Consider the following 14,018-nt stretch of genomic DNA (forward strand, 5'->3'; position numbering starts at 1 on the left):
GGAGGGAGAGAGAGGGAGGGAGGGAGAGAGAGAGAGGGAAGGAGAGAGAGTTGGAGGGAGAGAGAGAGAGAGAGGGGGAAGGGCTGGGGTGGGATTTGCTGATGGTTATTATTATGATTATGGACTCATGTGCTGTTTGTGTGCTGCACTTGGCGACAATCAGGGCAGCAGTATCCACTGCCTCAATCTCATCATCCCCCCCCCCCCGCGGCCCCCCTCCGTCCCAGATTGGGCCAGTGGTGTGTTCTAAGCGACAGCGGGATTAATCCCTCACTGGTTCCCTTCTCCTCCTCCTCCTCTTCCTCCTCCTCCTCGCTGTCCACTCCTTCCCTAGTCACACACACATTTGCTCTTTGCCTCAGATTGCAGTCCCTACACTCGTGCCCGTGTGTGTGTATGTGTGTGTGTGTCCCGGGTACCTGAGAGACTGCTGTGATGACCTCAGTAGGAATACACAGAGGCTTCCTCAGAAAGTATGGTAAGAAACTCACCCTCCAATTGTTTCTATTCCAGCAGTGCACTAGTAAGTAAGTACCAGGGATTATGCCATCTTATCGTACAGATACGTTTGCACGCTTAAGAACTTCGGTATTGGTAACATGGCATGACATGACAGCCATAAAGTGTGCACTGTGCAAGTAAAGTATGTTGGTGCAAGTCTGCAAGTGTGCACTGTGCAAGTAAAGTATGTTGGTGCAAGTCTGCAAGTGTGCACTGTGCAAGTAAAGTATGTTGGTGCAAGTCTGCAAGTGTGCACTGTGCAAGTAAAGTATGTTGGTGCAAGTCTGCAAGTGTGCAGCTTGAGAGAGCTTGAGAGAGCTCCGTCTGTTCCTTAATGATGCAGGTAACTCAGGACGAAGGGTGACTTTTCCGTTGGCTATCAGGAGTCTGACGAAGCAGCTCCATGATCCTGTTTTTCAGGAGATATGCGCTTTGTTGTCCAGTCTGAAGTGATGTATTAGATGTTGGCGAGTGCTAGAGCTATCCCATATGAGTGCAAATATTAGTATGGTGTCTTTGTTGTTTAAGAGTTACCATAAATAAATATTGTTTTAGTTTATTGTTGTTGTTTAGCTTCATAACATCGCTACTCTATGATTTTAGGAAGTGGGGAGTTCACAAGATGTAAGCGCATAAACTGGTGTTCGGGTCATCTATGAAGAGCTGTTTCAGGTTCGGGTCATCTATGAAGAGCTGTTTCAGGGTCGGGTCATCTATGAAGAGCTGTTTCAGATTCGGGTCATCTATGAAGAGCTGTTTCAGGGTAGCTGCTTGTCTGAGCTGTCAATCAGGAAACAACACTGAAGATGAAACTTGCCAATATGAGTCTAAAAGAGAAACTTGATAGACAGTCCTGCCATAGTCCTGTCACAGCTTCAGTCCTGCCATAGTCCTGTAGCTTCAGTCCTGTCATAGCTTCAGTCCTGCCATAGTCCTGTCACAGCGTCAGTCCTGCTGCAGCTTCCTCATGTGTTGGACGCTTTGAGATCAATCCAGTGTCATTATTATCCAGAGTACTCTTTACAGCTCCTCATCAATCCACTGTCATTATCATCTGACAGAGGGTCATAACAAATAACATTTAAAAGTAGGCTAAAGGGTATGTGTGGGTATGACATGCTCACACACACACACACACACACACACACGCACATGCACACGCACACACACACACATACATACACACACACACACACGGCTACCATTAGTGCATACTGGTCTTCTCAACGGATTATCAGGCTCTTTATCCTGCACATCAGAGGGCTGGGAAATGTTATAGGCTTTGGTGCTGTTATGTAAGACAGATGTACAGTATACAGTAGCAGCAGCCAAGCCACCCCGACATGGTTGTTTGAGACAGACGTATGGCAGCAGCCAAGCCACCCCGACATGGTTGTTTGAGACAGACGTATGCAGAGGCGGACAGAGTACACAGCTTCATTACTTGAGTAAAAGTACAGATACCCTTTGCTAAATTTTACTCAAGTACACATAAAAGTACAACAGTCAGATGTCTACTTAAGTAAAAGTACTGAAGTACTTGTTTTTAAAAGTACTTGAGTATCAAGAGTACAAGAGTAGCCTACATTTTTTAAATATTGCATTACTACTGCCACAGTGCTTACATTTACAGAAACGTCCTACATGGAGTTATGAAAAATGTTAATGTTGATACCTTGGAGAATGTAAAAGGAATTGAAAGTAAAATCAAGTCATTTTCATCTTTTTACCATGTTGCCAGGGATGGGCAGTATTTCTAATACATGTATTTAAAATACGTATTTCAAATACAAAATACTATTTTGTAATTGAAACACTTAAAGCGAAAACTATCATTAACTTGTTCAGAAAATTGAAATAGTCTGGCGAGGTGGGGCCACAGGTTGGCACATTCCTGGGATTGACCTGCTGCGTCTTCATCCATTGTTTCGTCCATGGTTTCATCTCTTATCTAAATCTGACCATGGAGTTGACTTTGGCGGAAAGCTGAAGGTGATTGCTGATAGGCTGTCCCAATCAGTGGCGCCTGCACAATCCAATCATGTTTGAGAGGGAAACAACAAATTGAGGGTTTCCGAGATTTTTCTTTTTTCCTTTTTTTTTAGAAGTAGTAACGGGTACTCACGGTTATGGATAGAAATGTAGTGGAGTAAAGAGTACAATATTTGCCTCTCAAATGTACTTGAGTAAAGTCATGAATACTCTGCAAAAATGATACTCGAGTAAAGTACAGATCCCTCAAAATTGTACTCAAGTACTGTACTCAAGTAAATGTACTCCATTACTGTCCGGCTCTGGACGTATGGCAGCAGCCAAGCCACCCCGACATGGTTGTTTGAGACAGACGTATGGCAGCAGCCAAGCCACTCCGACATGGTTGTTTGAGACAGACGTATGGCAGCAGCCAAGCCACCCCGACATGGTTGTTTGAGTGCGGCTCATCCCAGGCCTCCTGGAGCCAAAGACTCTTCTCTGGACACCTCCCTCGTCATGGCCGTGCACGTGACTGGTGTGTCGTCTGCATTCATCTGCAGCGCATACAGGAAGGATCTGCATTCATCTACAGTGCATACAGGATCTACAGTGCATACAGGAAGGATCTGCATTCATCTACAGTGCATACAGGAAGGATCTGCATTCATCTACAGTGCATACAGGAAGGATCTGCATTCATCTACAGCGCATACAGGAAGGATCTGCATTCATCTACAGCGCATACAGGAAGGATCTGCATTCATCTGCAGTGCATACAGGAAGGATCTGCATTCATCTACAGTGCATACATTCATCTACAGTGCATACAGGAAGGATCTGCATTCATCTACAGCGCATACAGGAAGGATTCACAGCGCTTCACTTTTTCCACATTGTGTTATGTTACAGCCTCCTTATATCAAAATGGATTCCATTTTTTCCTAAAAATTGTACACACAATACCCCATAATGATATGAAAAAAAGTTTTTTTTTAAATGTTTGCAAAATTATTAGAAATAAAGAACGAAAATATAACATGTACATGAATATTCACAGCCTTTGCTCAATACTTTGTTGTGGCACCTTTGACAGCAATTACAGCCTCAAGTCTTTTGGAATATGAAGCAACAAGCTTGGCACACCCATCTTTGGCCAGTTTCGCCTATTCCTCTTCACAGAACCTCTCGAGCTCCATCAGGTTGGATGGGGAGCGTCGGTGCACAGCCATTTTAAGATCCCTCCAGAGATGTTCAATGGGATTCAAGTCTGGGCTCTGGCTGGGCCACTTTAGGACATTCACAGAGTTGTCCTGAAGCCACTGCTTTGATATCTTGGCTGTGTGCTTAGGGTCGTGGTCCTGTTGAAAGATGAACCGTCGCCCCAGTCTGAGGTCGAGAGCTCTCTGGAGCAGGTTTTCTTCCAGGATGTTTCTGTACATTGCTGCATTAATCTTTCCCTCAATCTTGACTAGACTCCCAGTTCCTGCCTGAAAAACATCCCCACAGCATGATGCTGCCACCACCATGCTTCACTGTAGGGATGGCATTGGCCAGGTGATTAGCGATGCCTGATGTTCTCCAAACATAATGCTTGGCATTCACGCCAAAGAGTTTGATCTTTGTCTCATCAGACCAGAGACCTTTGTTTCTCATGGTCTCAAAGTCTTTCAGGTGCCTTTTGGCAAACTCCAGATGGGCTGCCATGTGCCTTTTTACTAAGGAGTGGCTTCCGTCTGGCCTCTCTACCATACAGGCCTGATTGGTGGAGTGCTGCAGCGATGGTCATCCTTCTGGAAGGTTCTCCTCTCTCCACAGAGGAACCCTGGAGCTCTGTCAGAGTGACCATTAGGTTATTGGTGACCTCCCTAACTAAAGCCCTTCTCCCCCAGTCACTCAGTTTAGAGGGACGGCCAGCTCAAGGAAGAGTCCTGGTGGTTCCAAACTTCTTCCATTTACGGATGATGGAGGCCACTGTGCTCATTGGGACCTTAGAGGCCACTGTGCTCATTGGGACCTTAGAGGCCACTGTGCTCATTGGGACCTTAGAGGCCACTGTGCTCATTGGGACCTTTAAAGCAGCAGACATGTTTCTGTGTCCTTCCCCTTCCTCAGATCTGTGCCTCGAGACGATCCCGTCTTGGAGGTCCTTCAGACAATTCCTTAGACTTCATGCTTGTTTTGTGGTCTGACATGCACTGTTAACTGTGGGACCTTAGACAGGTGTGTGCCTTTCCAAATCATGTCCAACCAACTGTATTTCTATCTATCTATCTATTCATCTACATTCATCTACAGTCATCTACATTCATCTACAGTCATCTACATTCATCTACAGTCATCTTTATAGGTTTGGAAAAGATAAATTAATCCCTCAAGATAAATTAAGTTCTATCTATCTTCTATCTATCTATCTATCTATCTATCTATCTATCTATCTCTTTATCTATCTGTAGTCAGTGCCTACATTAGTCTTTGGGAGCAGTGAGTGCTTGGATGAATCTGTGATTCAGCATTGAAACCTGCTGCTAGTGGCCCTGAGGTCCTACATTAGTCCCAGACTTGAGCCTGCTGCTAGTGGCCCTGAGGTCCTACATTAGTCCCAGACTTGAGCCTGCTGCTAGTGGCCCTGAGGTCCTACCTTATTCCTAGACTTGAGCGTGGCTTGGCAGAGAGCTGGTTATCAAATCACACCTCAGCCCTGCATCACAGCTTGTGTTGGTGTCATGAAGTTTGTTCGGTAACACTTTATTTGAAGCTATCTACATAAGAGTGATATGACATTGTAATGAACACATGAACCCTAACGCTAACTTGTCATGACAAAAACCGAATGACACTTAATGACATAAGCATTATGTCAAACCTTTATGACTGACACCTCCACACACACCGGCATGGGAGTTGAACGCTCTAACCACTGAGCTAAAAGCCCAGGCTTCCAACTCAGCGATTAGAAGCGTTCTTAAGGTTAGGGGTGTGAGGATTTACACGGACAACTAGCACGCTAGCTCAGTTCGCCTCCGTTACATACAGCTCTGCTATAAACCAATCAGACATCCTTAATGAGCTTGCAACTGTAATGCAGGATGCAGCTATAAACCAATCAGACATCCTTAATGAGCTTGCAACTCTAATGTAGGATGCAGCTATAAACCAATCAGACACCCTTAATGAGCTTGGTAGCAGAGTAGTTTCTGCCAGAAAACAGGGTCTTTGAGTTGAATTGATATTGCAGCAGTGTTCAATTGATATTTGACCAAAAACAGCCAGAAATGTCTTCTTCATTCACAATGGTGGCCTCCATGTCTTCACACTTCACAGGATATCACTGAATTGAGAGAAGACTTGATGTAGAAAAAGCCTTGTAGCCTTGGCTTGTGGGGGGGTAAATATTCCATCAAAGCTGTGCTCCATCAAATCCAATCCTGCCCTGTGTTCCTGTCAGGGCTGATGAGGAGGTGAAGTGGGTTTAAAGGGTTTGTGTTCCTGTCAGGGCTGATGAGGAGGTGAAGTGGGTTTAAAGAGTTTGTGTTTCTGTCAGGGCTGATGAGGAGGTGAAGGGGGTTAGAGTTTGGGGGTTTAAAGGGTTTGTGGTCCACGGGAGGACTGGTGTCCCTGGGGGGGTTGTGTTGCCATGGCGCTGTCCCAGGCCAGCCCCTCTCACATCTTTCAGTGACTAATCCACCTGCCCCCCCTCCCTAATCCTGCCCTTCCATCCCATCAGTGTGTGAGTATGTGTGTGTGTGTGTGTGTGTGTGTGTCTGTGTGTGTATGTGTGTGTGTGTGTGTGTGTGTGTGTGTGTGAGTGAGTGTGTGTGTGTGTGTCCAGCCTCATTACTGCTTGTACAAACCAAACACACACACACAGGGCAGAGGAGGAGAAGGATGATGACACACACACACTCTCTCTCTCGTGTCGGCCCGGCCTACTTCTCTTGGTGGGGCCAGTCCGTCTGTGTTTTGTCTGACTGCCGAAAGCTCTCAGAGCAGGTCACTAACTAAGAATTAGATGCATTTTAAAGGTGCTCTAAGCGATGGCACACATTTTTTAGGCTAAAACATTTTTTGTCACTTACAGCAAACATCCCCTAACCAGCCGCTAGCTTTCTGTGTCCTGAATACACTGTTGAAAAACACTATCTCTGTGGACAGCCCAGGCTCCAAAAACGGCAACAAAAACAACCTGGGAAAACCTAGCACATAAAAACATAACAAACTGTTCCAGCAAACCACAGACGAGATGGGAGTTTAGGAGAGTTTCAATTGCATGGGAGCAGCATGGGAGGGAGGAAGTAGCGAGCTAGCTCTCTGTTTTGTTTGAAAGTCAACAGAAGTGACGTTACCCAGCATCGCTTAGAGCACCCATTTGGCAGTCACAGAAAGTGACAAGTCGGTCAGCAGAGAAGTCTTGCTCTGCTAATGCACCCATTCAGTCGCTTTAGCTGGCTGTACATCTCCACGTTCCTGTTGATAGTGTTCAGTGTCACATCTCCATGTTCCTGCTGTTGATAATGTTCAGTGTTCCATTTCCAACACCATCCCTCCCCCCTGTTTTCTCTGCCCAACTTCCTCTAGATCCATCCTCTCTCACAAACCTCCCCTCTCTCTCTCCCTCTTCTCCTCTCTCACAAACCTCCCCTCTCTCTCTCCCTCTTCTCCTCTCTCTCTCCCTCTTCTCCTCTCCCTCTTCTCCTCTCTCTCCCTCTTCTCCCCTCTCTCTCCCTCTATGGTTTGTTTGTATTCATTATCAGATTTCCTTTTGACTGATCATGAAGATCCTTTCGACTGATCATAAATATCCTTTTGACTGATCATGAAGATCCTTTCGACTGATCATGAAGATCCTTTCAACTGATCATGAAGATCCTTTTGACTGATCATAAAGATCCTTTTGACTGATCATTAAGATTGATTCTCATTAGATTCTCCCCTTCTTCTCTCTCTCTCTCTCTCTCGCTCTCTCTCTCTATCTCTTTCTCTCTCTCTCTCTCTCCCTTATCCCCTCCTTCAGGAGGCTTCATGTTTAAGCAGTGGAAGGAGAAGTACCTCGTTCTAACAGTGGAGGGCAGTCTGCTGGTGTGCCGTGATGCAGACTCTGCCGCTGACCAGGTGGTGGCACTGCAGGGCAACTGTGAGTCCATTGTGGAGGGCCGGGAGATCCTGGATCTGCCCCGTTTACCCCCAGGGGGCAGGAGAGACTGCTGTTTTGCCCTCATTCTGCGTCAGGACAAGTTCCTGCTGCTGCTCTCCGACAGCCCTGATGACTGCAGGTAGCCCACACCTTACACCTGGACATGCCCACACCTCACACCTGGACATACCCACATCATACACCAGGACACACCCACACATTACACCTGTAGACGCCCACACCTGGACACGCCCACACCTCACACCTGGACCTGACCAGGGGGACACGCTTGCCCTACATGCACCATAACACCCAGCACAGCACAGCACAGCACAGCACAGCACCATAACACCCAGCACAGCACAGCACAACACAACACAGCACAGCGCCATAACACCCAGCACAGCACCATAACACCCAGCACAGCACAGCACAGCACCATAACACCCAGCACAGCACAGCACAGCACAGCACAACACAGCGCCATAACATCCAGCACAGCACAACACAGCACAGCACAGCACAGCACAGCACAGCACAACACAGCACAGCGCCATAACACCCAGCACAGCACCATAACACCCAGCACAGCACAGCACAGCACCATAACACCCAGCACAGCACAGCACAGCACAGCACAACACAGCGCCATAACATCCAGCACAGCACAGCACAGCACAGCACAACACAGCACAGCGCCATAACACCCAGCACAGCACAGCACAGCACAGCACAGCACAGCGCCATAACACCCAGCACAGCACCATAACACACAGCACAGCACAACACAGCACAGCACAGCACAGCACAGCACAGCACAGCACAGCACTATAACACCCAGCACAGCACAGCACAGCACATCACCATAACACCCAGCACAGCACAGCACAGCGCCATAACACCCAGCACAGCACAGCACAGCACAACACAACACAACACAGCACAGCACAGCGCCATAACACCCAGCACAGCACCATAACACCCAGCACAGCACAGCACAGCACAACACAGCACAACACAACACAGCACAGCGCCATAACACCCATATGTCACAATTACAGTACAAGAGATCACATTGTCCCCGGAGTATTTTGTGCCTTGCTCATGGTCACAACGGGTGAAAGCCGGGACTTGAACCCACAGCGTTTGTGACAAAAGCTCTGCAGATGCCCCTGGGATGCATTGGAGCCCGAGGGAGCCAGTCCAGATCTGTATCTCTGTCGTAGGAAGCAGATATCTATAAACAGTTAGCTTGTACTCCGCCTGTTGTTCCCAGTTGACCTGAGCCAAATAAATCAACTGATTGATCAACTGATAGATAGCCTTGAATCTGCAACGAATGCAGCACATTTTCTAATTCACATGTCAGTCTAACTCCATAACTCAGTTGGATGTTCACATGTCAGTCTAACTCCATAACTCAGTTGGATGTTCATGTCAGTCTAACTCCATAACTCAGTTGGATGTTCACATGTCAGGATAACTCCATAACTCAGTTGGATGTCCACATGTCAGGATAACTCCATAACTCAGTTGGATGTTCACATGTCAGGATAACTCCATAACTCAGTTGGATGTTCACATGTCAGGATAACTCCATAACTCAGTTGGATGTTCATGTCAGTCTAACTCCATAACTCAGTTGGATGTTCTTTCTTCTATACTGTAACCTGCAGGCTTGCTCAATCGGCTTAGCTAGCTATAGGTAATTTCCCCATGGGCTATTTAAATGGCTTGAATTGACCTTTGCGGTGGAGATTGGCTGAGTGTTGTAAGAGCAGTTTGGTGGGTCCAGGTTGGTGGCGTCCACTCAGCCCAACGACTCACTCTGCTTGTTCTCCTCTTCCTCCCCCGCAGCCAATGGCTGAAGCTCCTGCGGAAAGTCAGAGAGGTGAGTTTGCTTGTTGTTTTCTCGTCATGGAAAACATGACTCGTCAAAGCAACACGCGTGTGTGTGTGTGTGTGTGTGTGTGTGTGTGTGTGAGTGCGTGCGTTTGCGCGTGTTTGTGTGTGCGTGCATGCTTGCGTGCGTGTGCGCGTGTGCGTGTGTGTGTGCGTGCATGCGTGCGTGTTCACATTTGTGTGTGCGTGCGCGTGCACTTGTGTGTGTGTGTATGTGTGTGTGTGTGCGTGCGTGTGTATGTGTGTGTTTATGTAGGTGGTGGTGGTGGTGGTGTCTATTATTCATGACTGGGTTGTGACTACTTAACACTAGTGTGTCATCGCTTTATTGCTCATTGTTCGCGTCAGTGTGACACTGGGGGAAAATGCCACATCATGACCACGTGTGTGTGTGTGTGTGTGTGTGTGTGTGTGTGTGTGTGTGTGTGTGTGTGTGTGTGTGTGTGTGAGACACTGGGGGGAAATGGCATAGCCTGGGAGTTAACAACCTTGTGACATTCCTTATCAATGAATATGATTTAATTTCTTTGGATTCTTAGTTTCAGGAAAATCACTGTAAAGACAAGACAAGGTGACAAACAAAAAAGACCTGTTGTAAAAAGACTACATAAATAGGACGGTAACAGACTAGATGACTATAAAGGATGATAATGGGATAGGTTTATCAGGTGATATCTAGAGCATGACAGGTGATATGTGTAGAGATGAATGTAGAGATGAAAGGTGATGAAAGGTGATATGTGTAGAGATGACAGGTGATATATGTAGAGATGACAGGTGATATCTGTAGAGATGACAGGTGATAATGTGTAGAGCATGACAGGTGATATCTGTAGAGATGACAGGTGATATGTGTAGAGCATGACAGGTGATATGTGTAGCGATGACAGGTGATATGTGTAGAGATGACAGGTGATATGTGTAGAGATGACAGGTGATATGTGTAGAGATGACAGGTGATGGTGGATATGTGTAGAGATGACAGGTGATATGTGTAGAGCATGACAGGTGATATGTGTAGAGCATGACAGGTGATATGTGTAGAGATGACAGGTGATGGTGATATGTGTAGAGATGACAGGTGATATGTGTAGAGATGACAGGTGATATCTGTAGAGCATGACAGATGATATGTGTAGAGATGACAGGTGATATCTGTAGAGCATGACAGGTGATATGTGTAGAGATGACAGGCGATGGTGGATATGTGTAGAGATGACAGGTGATATGTGTAGAGATGACAGGTGATATGTGTAGAGATGACAGGTGATATGTGTAGAGATGACAGGTGATATGTGTAGAGATGACAGGCGATGGTGGATATGTGTAGAGATGACAGGTGATATGTGTAGAGATGACAGGTGATATGTGTAGAGATGACAGGTGATATGTGTAGAGATGACAGGTGATATGTGTAGAGATGACAGGTGATATGTGTAGAGATGACAGGTGATGGTGGATATGTGTAGAGATGACAGGTGATATGTGTAGAGATGACAGGTGATATCTGTAGAGCATGACAGATGATATGTGTAGAGATGACAGGTGATATCTGTAGAGCATGACAGGTGATATGTGTAGAGATGACAGGTGATATGTGTAGAGCATGACAGGTGATGTGTGTAGAGCATGACAGGTGATGTGTGTAGAGATGACAGGTGATATGTGTAGAGCATGACAGGTGATATCTGTAGAGCATGACAGGTGATATGTGTAGAGATGACATGTGTAGAGATGACAGGTGATGTGTGTAGAGATGACAGGTGAGATGACAGGTGATATGTGTAGAGATGACAGGTGATGTGTGTAGAGATGACAGGTGATATGTGTAGAGATGACAGGTGATATCTGTAGAGCATGACAGGTGATATGTGTAGAGATGACAGGTGATATGTGTAGAGATGACAGGTGAGATGACAGGTGATATGTGTAGAGATGACAGGTGATATGTGTAGAGATGACAGGTGATATGTGTAGAGCATGACAGGTGATGTCATATCTTTAGAGATGACAGGTGATATGTGTAGAGATGACAAGTGAGATGACAGGTGATATGTGTAGAGATGACAGGTGATATCTGTAGAGCATGACAGGTGATATGTGTAGAGATGACAGGTGATGTGTGTAGAGATGACAGGTGAGATGACAGGTGATATGTGTAGAGATGACAGGTGCTATGTGTAGAGATGACAGGTGATATCTGTAGAGCATGACAGGTGATATGTGTAGAGATGACAGGTGATATGTGTAGAGATGACAGGTGATATGACAGGTGATATCCGCGTGTGACGAGTGTTTTTCTCCCTCCGGTTGGTACAGGGTGTGACCTCACCCATGACGCTGCAGAGGCAGCAGAGCTTCGCCCCGTGCATCACGGACAGAGATCCGCTCCCTGACCCCCCCCTGGACGCCCCCCTGGACAAGGACTCGCCCACCTCCTCCCCCCGCCTCAGCGACAGGCCCCCGGCCTCCCCTCGGCTGCCCAGCAGGGACAACTCCTTCAGGGAAAAGAAAGGTCAGTGTGGGACTGTGAGGGAGAGTGTGTGTACGTGTGTGATGTGTGTGTGTGTGTGTGTGTGTGTGTGAGAGAGAGAGAGACAGAGAGAGAGAAAGACTTAGAGAGGCTTTAAAGGAGCTATGTAGAACTCGGTAGGCTTTCATTTGTCTTGAGCTGCCACACATACACTCTTCAATTTGTTTGCATTGTATTTAACACTTGTAAGAGAGTCAGATGTTTATGTATATTTTAACATTCAACAGCACCTTTAGTAGTAAAGTTTTGTACTGTACACTGGGTCTTGAGCCCATGGCTGTGAGTACAGACTTACACTGTAGGTCAGAGAGTGTGCAGTTCATAAAGGGCCATTCACGCCAAGAACGATAACTAAAACGATAACGGCAAAAAGATATCGCCCTAGCTGATATGAATGACGACGACCACACATAAACTATAACAACATGAAGAATGAAATCGTTGGGGATCACTTTTCAGAAAGATTTTGAGAATGATAAAAAGCTTACAGCCAATCCGAAATCCATGACATTTTAACCATCACATTCATCAACACGAGAAGAGACTTTCATTATTGTTGGTCAGTGTGGACGCTTTTATCGTTATGGTTAGTTATCTTTACAGTTATTGTTCCTGGTGGGAACTGCCCTTAAGATGCTTTTATCGTTATAGTTAGTTATCTGTATAGTTATTGTGCCTGGTGTGGACTGCCCGTAACACATGTCCTCCCGTCCCCCAGGTCCAGTGTGCACTCTGCCCGTAACACATGTCCTCCCGTCCCCCAGGTCCAGTGCGCACTCTGCCCGTAACACGTGTCCTCCCGTCCCCCAGGGGGCACTCTGCCCGTAACACATGTCCTCCCGTCCCCCAGGGGGCACTCTGCCCGTAACGCATGTCCTCCCGTCCCCCAGGGGGCACTCTCTCGGTCCGTAACACGTGTCCTCCCGTCCCCCAGGGGGCACTCTGCCCGTAACACGTGTCCTCCCGTCCCCCAGGGGGCGCTCTCTCTCTCTCGGTAACACATGTCCTCCCGTCCCCCAGGGGGCGCTCTCTCGGTAACACATGTCCTCCCGTCCCCCAGGTCCAGTGCGCACTCTCTCGGTCCGCAGCGGCTCCGTGGCTCCACCGCATCGTTCTGCCGACTGCCTTCGCCACGGCAACAGCAGCGATGCGCGGGCGGTGCGTGCCGTCTGCCTCCTGATGGGTGGGGCGGCCGCCACCTCCGCGCTGGGCTACCTCAACTCCTGCGCCGTGGCCGGACAGGCCTCCACAGGTGCCGCTGGAGCAGGGCACGCCGGCGCCGAGCTCGGACACTCCGCCGGCTTCTCCGAGCTGGGTGGGGCCGGCTCGGGATACCACGCCTGCGGTCAGGCAGCCGACGGACCCCACTTCAACAGCTTCGACTTTGAGGGTGACTCCGACTTTGATGCGTTCGACTGCGGAGGGTTCGCTTTTTAGTCTGTTCTGTGTATGAGTCCTTTGTGTGTCTGTGGGTGTGTGTGTGTGTATGTGTGTGTGTGTGAGAGAGAGAGCAGTTGTATACATGTACAATTGTGTCTGTATGATTGTGTGTGGCTGTGTTTATGTGCACATGTTGGTGTGTGTGTGTCTGTGTGTATAGATATAAGTAGACTAAATATTATTATTTACAATCAGTAGTGCAGTGTTGAGGGAAACAAAAAGTTTTGTTGCAAAATCCTGAATGTTTCTGTAATGTATATATATGGTTATCCTCTATGTGAAAGTTTGACATTAGGTTGAATTTATGTCAGTGGAGACTTGTCAATGATTCAATGGAGACTTGTTTAACCACCTTGTGAGAACTTTATACAGTTTTGTACAAGCCTCAGGTAGCTCTGTGTTCCTTTTGGCTATTCAGAAATCCTGGTGTTGACAGGTTAGTTGTATATTTTAACCCCAGTTTTCAGTGTCCAAATCTCCCATGTGTGTACCAGAAATTACAGTGACTGTGTATCATGTTTTGTCATACAGTTCAGT

At 47.1% G+C, this 14,018-nt stretch overlaps 1 protein-coding gene across 1 annotated transcript; it reads left to right on the forward strand.

Annotated features, from left to right (window-relative positions):
• The first annotated feature begins 365 nt into the window (after nucleotides 1–365).
• On the forward strand, nucleotides 366–13,561 carry LOC121683775. Its single transcript, XM_042063592.1, has 5 exons — nucleotides 366–478; nucleotides 7,487–7,745; nucleotides 9,464–9,497; nucleotides 11,828–12,023; nucleotides 13,102–13,561. Exons 1-5 carry the CDS (start codon nucleotides 436–438, stop codon nucleotides 13,476–13,478), a joined length of 909 nt encoding a protein of 302 aa, XP_041919526.1. The 5' UTR covers nucleotides 366–435; the 3' UTR covers nucleotides 13,479–13,561.
• Nucleotides 13,562–14,018: the final 457 nt, after the last annotated feature.

The sequence above is a fragment of the Alosa sapidissima genome, chromosome 15 (assembly GCF_018492685.1).
Source record: "Alosa sapidissima isolate fAloSap1 chromosome 15, fAloSap1.pri, whole genome shotgun sequence".
NCBI classification, from domain to species: Eukaryota; Metazoa; Chordata; class Actinopteri; order Clupeiformes; family Clupeidae; genus Alosa; species Alosa sapidissima.

Coding starts and splice junctions, on each gene's coding strand:
- LOC121683775 (XM_042063592.1), top strand. CDS start 436: ATGACCTCAGTAGGAATACACAGAGGCTTCCTCAGAAAGTATG. Junction 7,746..9,463: donor GACAGCCCTGATGACTGCAG/GTAGCCCACACC, acceptor CCTCCCCCGCAG/CCAATGGCTGAAGCTCCTGC. Junction 9,498..11,827: donor TCCTGCGGAAAGTCAGAGAG/GTGAGTTTGCTT, acceptor CGGTTGGTACAG/GGTGTGACCTCACCCATGAC.